Source organism: Malaclemys terrapin, chromosome 10 (assembly GCF_027887155.1).
Source record: "Malaclemys terrapin pileata isolate rMalTer1 chromosome 10, rMalTer1.hap1, whole genome shotgun sequence".
NCBI lineage: Eukaryota > Metazoa > Chordata > Testudines > Emydidae > Malaclemys > Malaclemys terrapin.
Genome location: NC_071514.1, coordinates 38,532,189 through 38,545,032, shown reverse-complemented (window position 1 = coordinate 38,545,032; position 12,844 = coordinate 38,532,189). Strand labels below are relative to the sequence as shown.

General features: G+C 50.9%; 1 protein-coding gene across 1 annotated transcript; it reads left to right on the top strand.

Moving 5' to 3' along the window:
• The first annotated feature begins 5,451 nt into the window (after nt 1-5,451).
• On the top strand, nt 5,452-10,190 carry LOC128844647 (zona pellucida sperm-binding protein 3-like). Its single transcript, XM_054042545.1, has 9 exons — nt 5,452-5,868; nt 7,709-7,827; nt 7,918-8,021; nt 8,099-8,276; nt 8,354-8,474; nt 8,579-8,670; nt 8,784-8,929; nt 9,081-9,206; nt 10,057-10,190. Exons 1-9 carry the CDS (start codon nt 5,455-5,457, stop codon nt 10,188-10,190), a joined length of 1,434 nt encoding a protein of 477 aa, XP_053898520.1. The 5' UTR covers nt 5,452-5,454.
• The last annotated feature ends 2,654 nt before the right edge of the window (nt 10,191-12,844 follow it).

Here is a 12,844-nt window from a genome sequence, read left to right as displayed (position 1 = left end):
ATGAGGTAGGATCCACCAAACACATTGTAAATATTCTGTGGATATCACCTGTCTTTGGATTTATGGATTTTCCATGGAATTTCAATTCACAGTGACCTATTGATAGCCTCCTATATTAATTTTGATGGTCATCTCAAGAACTTTGCCAAGGAGATGCTACAGTCCCATGAACACTGGACTAGGATTAAGGAGTCCCAGGGCTAACTTCTCAGCTGTGCCTAGTAGCCACTTGCAGCTCTCTGATCCTAGGGCCAGTCCTATGCCAGCCCTGGCCATGGTGTATTTTAGAGCGGCCTCATGACTGCTGTAAAGTAAATGTCTATGCTGCAATTAAACACCTATGTCTGGCCCATGTCAGCTGACTCTGGCTCACGGGCCTTGGGCTTCAGGGCTGTTTAATTGTGGTGTAGACATTCGGACTTGGGTTGGAATCCAGGCTCTGGGACCCTCCCCTCTGGGAGAGAGGCTTTCCTTCTAAAAACTCTCCAGGGAAAGGGAACAAGGGATGTTGGACAAATGAAAGCATCACTTAATCCTTTACATTTCAGATGCTTTGACTGTTTTCCCTTCTTTTCTGTATCTTTCATAAAAGGTTCAAAGGATTTTTAATGGTGTGTTTGCCATGGGATTAAGAGGTCTCTGGATACCAACCCCTAGACCTTGTTTGATGCTGTTTCAGATTGTACAGTGACTGTGTTGTGTTAACACCTTTGGCCCATGTATTCAATCTAAATTAATAGAACAGACGTATTGGGAAGTTCACCCCGTATCAGATCCCTCTCTAAGAGCTGGATCCCAGGCCCATAGAAGTCAATGGGTGTCTTTTAATTGGTTACAGTGGCCCCTAGATCTGGGCCCTGTAACGTTTTTATTTTATCACGGGTGTTACAGATGGGGTTTGATTTTGTGACTCAGTTCACTGCTTCTTGTTATCAGCACATCAATTCCAGTCTCTTCCTGTAAAGTGGATTTTCCAGCATGACAGCATGAGAACCCAAACAAACACTTCATGGATGGATTGAAGGGCAGTTTGAGCTGCAAGCTCTGGGCCATCCCCACTCGTCCAGAACAGGCGAGAGCAGTGGATCACAGACTGGAATGAGCCCCAACAGGACAAAACTTGTTGGGCAGATTGGAAAAGAGAGAGGAGAGAGCGAAGCCAGGTGACAGACCGTGACAATGGACCAAATCCTGGGTTCATGTCAATGGACATAGCTTTATTAAAGTCAACGGCCCATTGACACCAGCTGAGGATCTGGCCCCCTCTGTCTGTGAGGCTTCAAGGCAGATATTGTCTCTTGTTCTGAGGCTTACAGAGCCCCAGGTATATCCTGGTGCTATTTAATAGTCATTAATAACAAGAATGTGAATAAAACTAGGAATGGCTCTTCCCCCAGGTAAATTGATTGGCACCAGTGCATGTCCACTAGGGGCTGGAGTGTGCCCATTGGTCAGATTTTGCTCTCAGCCTCGCCAGTGCCTTTCCCTTGGAGTCTAACCTGTAGTAGCCCTGTCCAAAGAATAATGACCTCTCTGAACATACATCAGAGCCCTCTTCAAAGCCAGTGCCAAGAGCTGTGTGATTGACAGCCGCCCAGCAGCCAAAAGGCAGAGTCCAGGAGGCCAAAGGGGCCTCCACAAAGCAAGGAGCTTCTGTTGGTGCTGCCGTCCATAACAAACACAGATGTAGCTGAACGGCTATGAGAACCAACTGCTAGTCCTATGAAGTCACTGGCAATATTCCCGTTGACTGCACTGGGAGCAGAATTACACCCGGAGGGATAAAAGCTGTTAGCACGGTCAGGGAGGGATGTCGACCCAGAGTTTTCTGTGCTGATTGGAAACAGCTTCTGCCAGTACCGAAGAACTGTGCTAGTTGTGAACATGCATGAAACATGTATGTGCAGTCACCTGCCTGCATTTACAGTGACTGGGGAAGGGGGTCGGCTGCAGATATAAGGGGCTAGTTATGGGCCTCTGCATGGGAAATTACCCAATTTGCATATGAAATTGGAATCAATAAGGATGCAAATTAGGCCTGGATTCTGTGTGCACTTTTGCTTGCCAAACCTATTTCAAAATCAGGCCCTGACATGGGGCACCAGCTGTTGAACTGAAGTGTGTGGGGGGGGAGGGCAGTTGGGGGAAATAAGGAGGGCAGAGAAAAGGAGGGGGAGAGGCTCTGGGGCCTCCAAGTCAATCCACTTCTGACCCTTGACTGAGGTTTATTTGGAGCATCTTAACATTCTAGAAGAGCCCACCAAGCCCTGGGGAGATGCAAATGGATGCTTTGTGTGTAAAATAATACATGACCCCTGGAAAAACCTTTCTGCAGCAATTGGCAACCAGCAAATAGCAATTCACCCTCCACAGCCAGACCAACCCTGGGTCAGTGCAGTAGTACTAGAGATCTGCCTCAAAACCAAGTGACTGGTGGCCCCCATCTCCAGGCCACAGATTGCTGCGCTGGAAGCTTTAACTTACCTATACATCTGTCACATGCCCTGTCTCTAGCAGCTCCTGAAGCCCACATTCTCTTGCTGGTCAACAGGGTTATTAGTGAAAAGCAAATAATTTACTGAAAGCTATTAATTAAACTAACTGAGCTTTACATTGTCCCAGGAGGGACCTGGATTTCATTCCTAGCCCTGGTCCCTTGCTCCATGGCTCAGCAGGGGCAGGGAATGTGTGTTCTACTGTATGCCACAAGACACCTGCATTTGATGATCTCTGGCCAGCTGGAACTGGGAGCACACCTTATTATCACACAGGAGACATAGCCTCAGCTGCTGGGTCTGGCTCCTGACTCCTTAAGCTTGTAGGACAACTGTATGCTAGAGACGGCTTGCAGAAGATCTATGTTGAAGTTCTGCCACTGAGGTGAAGAGAGGTCGGGGAGTTCCCTGCCTCTGGTGAAGTCGTCCCCCTCTGGATTCTCTTAAATCACCCTTGCCAGACAGGAACGTAATCCACAAGGTTCATCAAAATACTTCTGCAGAGCAAGTGTTCTGCCGTTGGAATGCACCAGGTTCTAGTCACTCTCAGGCATACTTGGAACATTTCCTGTGACCGGTGCACCCTGGTTCCCCACGCTGAGGCCTTCACTTACCCCCATCACTCCGTTTCCAATGGCACAGGTCTGAGCAGCACATTGTTTAATCAACCTGCTCAGGAGAGTTTTCAGGAGCAAATGTTTCCAGTAACAGTGGGCACTGGGTAGATGTTTGTTTGCAATGTGGTTACAGGTCTACCAAAGTGGGAAAACAACATAACAGATTCCCAATACCTCCCTTTATTCAATGCCAATGCACCTCCCCCCCCCCCCCCCCCCGCCCCAGCACAGAGGGTCAGGAGGAAGTCCAGGCTAATGGAGAAAAGGTTCATGGGTGCCCCTTGTCTGTACTTTGGCAGCACCTCACTACTGCAGGGGCAGTGGGCGCTTGTCATTACTACACAAGAGGCCAAGGGGCTGATTCGCAGCTCCACTTGGGCCAGAAACAGAGGGGAAGGCAAAGTTGCTTTCAGCCACAGCTGTGTATTTGGGGGCTAGCCTGGCCCTGGTGAAAGTCTGAGCAGCCTGTGCTAAGTTACGCTCTATTTCCGGGAACCCCAGCAAGCAGAAAAATAGCCACAGTAGGGTACCCCCCTCCCTACCTTGGGCTCACCCTTTCCTGCTGCCAGGATGACCCCCTGTAGTCAGGGCCGGGAGCAGGGCTAGTGTACAGCCATTACCCCAGCTCTGTAGCAGCCAGGGATGCCCCCTCCATGGGAGGTATTGTCAGGGGGTCATTGCCTTCTCCTTTAAAAACTCTTTATGCTGCACACAGGGGAATCTCAGGATTAGAATCAGGCGCCAAGAATCAGGGCCTGACTGTCCCCTTGTGTAGTCATTTATGCCTGTGCCAAGTGGCTGCAAAATGCTCCTGTTCTGACAAGGTGCCAGGCAGGGAGAAGCAGGCCCAGATCCTGCTGTGGGCCCAGATCCTCAAAGGTATTTAGGCATTTAGCTGGGCGGTAGGTGTCCAGATACTTTCAAGGGTTCGAGCCCTTGTCTTTACTACTGAATGAGAGCCCTGAGTTTGATCTCCACATATCAGGAGATAGATGGGGCACAGCTGTGCCCCCAAGAAATGAGCACCAGGATAATGCCTGAGCCCAGAGAGGATGGATCAAGTATGCAGCATGGGGAGCTAGAGTCAGACCAACCAACAGTGATGTCAAACTGTCTCCCATCCAATGGAGAACATGCGGTATCTCACCACCCAACAGGAAGGGGGGATAGGTGGGGCACTTCTCTACACCCAGCTGCGACACTGGACCCGCTACAATGGCTGTTTTGGTTCCGTTATCTGTCTCATACACCAAGGCACATCCTATTTGCTCGGGAGGGTGTGAGAGAGATGCACACAAAGGAGAAATCCTGCTGTTAAAGGAAGCTCTATTGTCTGGCAGGCAGGGAGGTGGGTGGAGTGCTGGGCCTGGGCTGCTCTGGCTTGCAGGCACTGAGCTCTGGGCTCACTTACTCTGGAAAATTTCAGGCCCAGATCCTCAAAGGGATTTAGGATTCCTTTGAGGATGTGTGGGCCAAGGAGCAGTATGAGAGAGGCTGCTTCCAGGAACACAGCACTCTGCTAAACAGTCCGAGTTGGGTTTTTTTTGCTGATGTTCTTTGATCCATCTGCCCATGCAAGTCCTAATTTACTAATGCTCACATGAGCACACAGTGCATTCAGAGGCATTTTGACTGACAGTGCTTCCCAGGCAGCACACAACTGCTATTTCACGGCAAGACGTCCTTGAGATTCCAGTCCTGGATTCCTCAGGGATCTGCCAAAACACATCATTCCTGAGCTGCTCTTGTTTCAGTTGTGGGACTCCATTTCCACTTTACCAGGGCTCTGCAGATCTGATGTGCATCACTCCCTTGCTATTCTTGTCCTGGGCCATTTGTGTTGTCTATGGAGTAAGGAGCATTTCTCACCCTGAGACAGCTTTCCAAACAGCATGGAGTCATATTTGCTCAGTTGCACTGTCCGGTAAGAGCACAAGGCGAAGACTAAAGCTAATAAATCTTTAAGACTGTGATTTAAACTATTTCATCAGCAAATCAGTTGGACTTAATGCTTCCCACTCATAGCACAAGATTCGTAATATACAAAAATTCCCTCTGGAATCCATTATCAGTATCCCATGCTACATGGCTGATAGTTCCCATCAACATCAAAGTCTGTTAGCCATTAATTGGCTGAAACAGCGTAGGGAGTTTCCTAAACACAAATGATAACAACTCCCAGGTGGTATTAATTCCCATTCATTATTTCCCTCCCCCAGGGTCTGGGCTTTGGGAGAGACAGGGGAATTAATTACCTGGGGCAGCTGTGAGCTGGCTTTAGGTCAGGGTATAAAGGGCCCAGAGCAGCAGTTTCTCTCCATGCTGGGTTTGCTGCAGGCAGGATGGGATATAGAGGTAGCCTGAGCTTTGCTCTCCTGTGCTGGGTGGTCAGTGGGGTGACCTGTTACAATCCCTGGGATTTCTCTAGGAGAGACTCAGCCATCTGGAGACCATCCCCCAGGGCTGAGCCCCCTCGCAGACAAGCCCATGTGCCCTCTCTTGCCCAGCCCTACCCCTGGACTCGAGTTGATGCTTCCCAGCTCAGGGCTGTGTCCCCGCTGCAGCCTGTCACGGCGCAGTGTGAGGAGGCTCAGATGGTGATCACTGTGCACAGGGATCTGTTTAGGACGGGGCGACTGATCAAAGCTGCTGACCTGAGCCTTGGCCCGGCCGCCTGCCAGTACACGTCCCTTAATGCTGCAGAGAACACAGTGACTTTTACAGCTGGGCTCCATGAATGTGGCAGCACCTTACAAGTAAGACCGCTTCATACAAGCCTGGTGCTCCAGTGGGTCAGATGAGTATCTTGATTCCTCCCATTGTGCAGGCCCCAGCTAACTTTCTGTGATGCATGGTGCTGTATGTGGGTGATGGGCATGTCTAGGCTAGTCTGATATTAACCTCTAGGATGCCTAATGGCCTGGGTCCATAGCTAGAGTTATTGGTTTCCCCTGCTTGCAGTGCTAAAGAGGCAGCTGCTGTCAGAGCTTCCCCTTTGAGTGACATCTTCTCTTGAGAGAAGAGTGAGCTGAGCCATGCCCCTGCAATCTCCTCCTCCACTGGGAGTCCCTATTTCAAGAAGCCACAACAGCTTCACTGCTCCCAGAGAGAGATGACGGACAGCAGAACTGGAGTGGCCAAAGGGTGCTAGATGTCAACTGTCTTCCAGAATGCTGCTGTCCTGTAAGGGAAAACAGCTTATCCTACAAAATAGTTGGACAGTGCTAGAAGCAGTAGCTGTGGTGACCACAGCTGTGCAGAACAAGGCCCTACAGTGCCCATCAGTAGTCCCCAGGCAGTCATTCTGGGGGAGTAAGCTAGGGTTACCATTCGTCCGGATTTACCCGGACATGTCCTCCTTTTCGCGCTAAAAATAGCGTCCGGGGGGAATTTGTAAAGCACTCACAATGTCCGGGATTTCCCCCTCCCCCGGCACAGCAGAGCGAGTGGCTGGGAGGGCTGCAGAAAAATCCCGGGCTGGACTCCTGAGCAGCTGTAGAGGAGCCGGAGCCGCCCTGCATTCTGAGTTGGCCTCTCCTGCAACCCGGCTCCGGCAGCACTGTGCAGGGCCAGGGACCGGGTTTTGTTGTGCTGGGGAGCGCAGCCACGTGTCCGGCTCGGCTCGCACAGAGCCCAACACCCTGTTCGGAGCAGCAGGGTAAGGGGAACCGGGGGCAGGGAGGTTCTGGAGGGGGCAGTCAAGAAACGGGGGGGGGGCTTTTGGGGGGGGGTGGAGAAAGTTTTGGGCAGTCAGGGTACAGGTAGGGGGTAGGGTCCTGGGGGGCAGTTGGGGGGGGTCTTAGGAGGGGGCAGTTAGGGGACAAGGAACAGGGAGGCTTAGGGGTGGGGTTCTGGAGGGCAGTTAGGAGCAGGGGTCCCAGGAAGGGGCAGTCAGGGGACAAGGAGCAGGGGGGTGGGGAGCTGGGAGTTCTGGGGGGGGCTGTCAGGGGGCAGGAGTGGGGAGAGGGATCGGAACAGTCAGGGGACAGGGAGCAGAGAGGTTTAGATGGGTTGGGAGTTCTGGGGGGGGCTGTCAGGGGGCAGGAGTGGGGAGAGGGATCGGAGCAGTCAGGGGACAGGGAGCAGAGAGGTTTAGATGGGTTGGGAGTTCTGGGGGGGGCTGTCAGGGGGTGGGGAGTGGTTGGATGGGGCGTGGGAGTCCCAGGGGGCTGTCTGGGGGTGGGGGTGTGGATAAGGGTTGGGGCAGTCAGGGGACAAGAGGCAGGGAGGCTTAGATAGGGAGTGGAGTCCTGGGGGGCAGTTAGGGGCAGGGGTCCCAGGAGGGGGCAGTCAGGGGACAAGGAACGGGGGGAGGGTTGGGGGTTCTGGGGGAAGTGGGAGGGGCAGGGGCGGGGCTAGGGCGGGGCTCCTCCCATCCTCTTTTTTGCTTGCTGAAATATGGTAACCCTAAGTAAGCTCAAAAAGCTCTTATGCTTCTATTACCTTCCAGCGATGGATGATTGTTTCATGAGTTGTGCATGTGCTGGAAGACTTTCTGTTAATAGGAAATATCTGTCTAGGTCTTGCTGAACCTAGTACTGTAGTTTTATATGTCAATTGTGTGCTGTTAACCTTTCCATGTCTGGTTCTTCTCAGATGACCCCAGACTCCCTGATTTACAGCACGAACTTGAACTATAACCCCACCCCTGCCAGCAACCCAGTGATCCTGAGAACCAGTCCAGCTGTGATTCCCATTGAGTGTCACTACCCCAGGTGAGTGTCTGAGATGCTCAGGTCCCCTCCCTCCCATTCAGTCCCTGTTGTGGGATCTGGCTCAGTGACTGAGGTTTGCTCCTCTCACAGGAAGGACAACGTGAGCAGCAAAGCCATCAAGCCAACATGGGTTCCCTTCAGTTCCACCCTGTCTGCTGAGGAGAGGCTGGGTTTCTCCCTGCACCTGATGAAGGGTAGGTAGGAGGTGCCTTCAGGGGAGCTGAGCCCAGCCCTGCCTGTTTGTTCTGCTTACTGTGAGCTTGTCTTGCAGATGACTGGAGTGCTGAGAGACCCTCCAATGGATTCCAGCTGGGGGAGGTCATGCATATCCAAGCTGATGTCAGCACTGGGAACCATGTGGCTCTGAGGCTCTTTGTGGACAGCTGTGTGGCCACCCTGACCCCAGACAGGGACTCCTCTCCCCACTATGCTGTCATTGACTTCAATGGGTAAGAGCTGGGAGCCCTTTCTAGTCTAAAACAAGACCGATCAGGGACTCCCACTGACCCTTGGTTCTTGTGTCTAGATGCCTGGTGGATGGGAGATCAGATGACACCACCTCAGCCTTCATATCCCCCAGGCCCAGGCAGGACACGCTGCAGTTCATGGTGGATGTGTTCAGGTTTGCAGGAGACGCCAGGAACTTGGTGAGCTCCCAGATTTATACTTGAAGTCGGGTTCGTGCCCCCCCCCCCCCGCTAAGCAGGTGTTAGTGTCCCCTGGGATAGTCCTAACCCCTCTTCCCCTCCAGATCTACATCACCTGCCATCTGAAAGTCACTGCAGCTGAGCAAGCCCCAGATCCCTTGAACAAGGCTTGTTCCTTCAACAAAGCAGGCAACATGTGAGTAGCTGGAGTAGAACCCCATGGAGGTGGTGGTTTGAGGGCTGGTGGGATCAGCAGCATGGAGAGGACAAGACTTACTGTGAACGACCCTGCCCCTTCTTCTGTTACAGCTGGTCTCCAGTGGAAGGCACCAGAGACATCTGCAGGTGCTGTGAGACTGGAAATTGTGCATTACTTGGAGGACATTCTGGGAGAGGCAGCCCTCTGGACAGATGGCCAGGAAGGCACTTCCAGAGAGATGTGGCCTCCAGACATGGTAGGCTGTACATCGTATGTAGCTAATAGGAGGTTGAACCCAAAGAAATGGTTCTCTTAGTAAAACCCACTGTTCTTTGGTTGTCTTTCTTCTAAAATGAGAAGAGCAGTAATGTTGATGGGTTCTCTGGTAACTCCTCTCTTCAATACAGGTGACTTCTCAGTGAGGGTAGAAGAGACTGATGTTGTGGTAGGACCCCTAATCATCCTTGATGCCTATCAAGAATCCAGGGGTGTTGTAGAAGATGGAATGGAAGCAGGGAAGGCAGCTGCACCAGGTATTGTCTAGGTTATAAGAACCAGGCATGCACCCTGGGACCATATGTTATCCCCCTTTCAGGGGAGAGGGGATGCCTTCCACCTCAAGGGAATCCTGAATAATGTTCCTTTCAAAGACAAGTCTTAGTGCTATCCAGCCTGTGGGCAGCAGCTGGCAAGCAAAAGAGCAAACTAAATCCAGGGGAGTTCTCTGCAGTGTCTGAGGGAAATTTCTAGACCGGGGTAGGCAACCTATGGCACGTGTGCTGAAGGCGGCACGCAAGCTGGGTGGTGGTTTTTTGGTTGTTTTTTTTTTTTTTTTTTGTTTAGTGGCACTCACACTGCCCAGGTCCTGGCCACCTGTCTAGGGGGCTCTGCGTTCTAATGTAACTTTAAATGAAGCTTCTTAAACATACAACAATAGTTTAGTTTATATATTAGACTTAAAGAAAGAGCTTCTAAAAATGTTAATGTATTACTGGCACATGAAATCTTAAATTCGAGTGAATAAATGAAGACTCGGCACATCACTTCTGAAAGTCTAGATCAGGGGTCAGCAATGCAGCCCATCTTCCTCCTCCTTTTTTCCCTCCTCTTCTCCCCCCGCCCCCCAGCTCAGATGATTGGTTGCACCAAAGGGTGGCCTAAAACCCACAACTCTGGAATCCAGATTCCTGTTTACTCCAGCTGGTCTTGACTAAAACACTAGTCAACAGAATCAATATGGAGGATCAAGTCCACAAAGCTGAGCAATAGCTGAACAGCACAAACAAAACTTCCCATTTCATCTACCACAGCATTCCCTTATCTGTGGTGCATCCCCACCAATAAGCACCAATTCTGGTTCTAACTACTGACCTTCTCCTGTAGGTGCAGAGGAGAATCCTGGGCTGGAGCTGGGACTGACCTTGGTGGCAGCTGCCATAGCTTTGGCCTCTATGATTCTGGCCATCTGCTTCATATACAAAAACCACAGCCATGCCACTGCTGGAACTGTTGTGTGACTGGCACCTTCTGTCTAACACAAAATAAAACTACACAATGTCTCATCTGGTCAGTGGTTATTTCCTAGTGGGTGAGGGAGGGATCTTCTATTCTATGGGCAAGTGCAGAAGAAGACAAGCTGAGATGGCCAGTGTATGGAGCATAGAGCCATGGGGTTAGAAGGGACTGCAAGGGTCATCTAGTCTAACCTCCTACCAAGGTGCAGGAGTTAGGTTGAAAACAACTGGTTTAGACACATGGTCCATGGACCCCTGGGGGTCTGCAGATGATGCCAAAAGGGATCCACACCTCCACTAAAAATGTAAGGGCCTACAACTGAGAAGGCTGAAAATCACTGGTCTAAACCATTCAAGACAGCTAGCTACAAAGGTGCTGTCTTTGATTTGCTGGCAGGTGCTTGACCTCCTGCTCTACCTTGGCCTCTACCCCTTCCCCTGTCCCTGAGCATGCCCCACCCTCACTGTACCCCAGTGTTCAGCAGCATGCAAGAGGCACCTGCTTGTGGCAAGTGGGAGGTACTGGGAGGGGAGGAGCTGATTGCTGGGGCCCACTGGTGGACAGAAGGTGCTGGAGGGACAGGCAGGAGTTGATCGGGGGGAGGGGCTGCTAGTGGGTGCTGAGCACCCACTTTTTTTATGGGTGATCCAGCCCTGGAGCACCCACAGAGTTGGCACCTGTGGATGGCTATCCAGTCTCCTTTTGAAATCTTCTGGAAAAAGTTTCCTAGTCTGTTCCATTGTCCTACTGTTTTTAGTTAATTTTTTTTCTGAGATTTAAATTAAATCTACTCTGCTGTAATTTTGAACCCATTGCCTCTTATCCCCCCCATCTGGGGCAAGAAAACAATTTTTCTCCATCTTCTTTTATGGCAGACTTTCAAGTATTTGAAGACTGCTGTCATTTCTCTCCCCTCCTCCCCCCCATCTCTTTTCCAAATAAAATGTACCCAGTTCCATAGGGACTGACCCCATGGTGTTCTGCACCCAGTGGCAGCCAAGCTTACTCTCTCCACCTCTTCCCCTGAGCCCACCACCTCCCCACTCCTCTATCTACCTCACAGTACTTGCTGCCACCAAACAGCTGTTTGGTAGTGTAGCAAGCTCCAGGAGGGGGGGAGAAGTGGGAACATAGCCCACTTGGGAAGAGGCGGGGCTGGGGATTTGGGGGAGGGGGTGGAATGGGAGGAGGGGGTAGGGCTGGGGGCAGAGGGGATCAAGCATGCACTGGCCCAATCAGAAGTCAGGGCCTAGGCCCAGTTCCTTCAGCCTTTGCTCATATGGCTTGTATTCTATCCCTTTTGATTTTTTTTTTTCTTGCCTCTGGATCCTTTTCAATTTCTCTACATCCTTTCTAGACAGCTCTGTCCGAAATAGGACACAGTACTCCAGCTTAGGCCTAACCAGCTATGAGGAGGAGTAGTACTTGTATGTTCTGTTAATGCAACCCAAAATTGCATTTGTTCTGGCGGGGCACAACGGTATTGCTTGGTTGACTCCTGCTGAGATTGTGATCCACCACAGCTCCCCAATCCTTCTCAGCAGTGCTGCTGACAACCCAGTTATCCCCCAATCTGTGTTTGTGCATTTGGTTTGTCTTCCCTTCCCCTTTCTTAATTGAATTTCATTTTGTCTATTGCCTAGTTCTCTAATTTATCAAGATTCCCTCTAAATTTTAGTTCTTATCCTCTAACGTGTTTATACCCAGTGCTTAACTTGTGCCAGCACTAAGCCCTGGCACCTCTAGACTTGGCAGTTTGGAGCCCCAATATCTCTAGGATTGCTGCATCTGGTTATGGAAGTTTTTTTTGTTTGTTTGTTTTTTTAAGGGGGGGGCTGGTATCTTTCATTACACATTCAGCACTGTTTACAACCCCCAGCTTTGTCTCATCTGCAAATTTGATCAGTAGCTCTATTCCTACATTCAGCTCCTTAATGTTAAATAACACTGGCCCCAGAACAGAGCCTTAGGGAACCCTACTCAAGACCTTCCACACTGATGTCATTCCATAAACAGTTCCTCTGTTTTGCAGTTGTTTAACCATTATGTATCCACTTAATGGTAGCTCTACTGAGCCTACATTTCTCCAGCTTGCTTATGAGAATGTCACGGAGGACTGTGTCAAAAGTTTTGTAAAGTCCAGGTATCTTATGTGCACTGCATTCCCACTAGCCATCAAACCAGTTACCTTGTTGTCACGGAGTGTGGGGGACTCAGGGCCCTGCACCCCCGGCTTCCTGCGATTCACCGTGACTCTCAGCCAGCTAGTAAAACGGAAGGTTTATTGGATAACAGGAACACAGTCTACAGCAGAGCTCGTAGATACAACCAGGACCCCTCAATCAAGGCTTCTTGGGGAAGCGCAGGGAGCTTAGACCCCAGCTTGGGGTTCCCTGCGTTGCACCTCTCAGCCCAAAACTGAAGACGTTCCAAACCCTCCAGCAGCTCTCTCTCCCCTCCCCCCTGCTCCTCCTCTCCTTTGTTCAGTCTCCCGGGCAGAAGGTGTCACTTCCCCCACCCCCCTCCTGGCTCAGGTTATAGCTCAGGTAGCTCAATGTAACTCCCAGGCTACATTCCCAGGTCAAATCCCTGCTCTGTCACACTTGTCAAAGAAGGAAATCAAGCTGGTTTGACATGATTTGTTCTTGGTAAATCC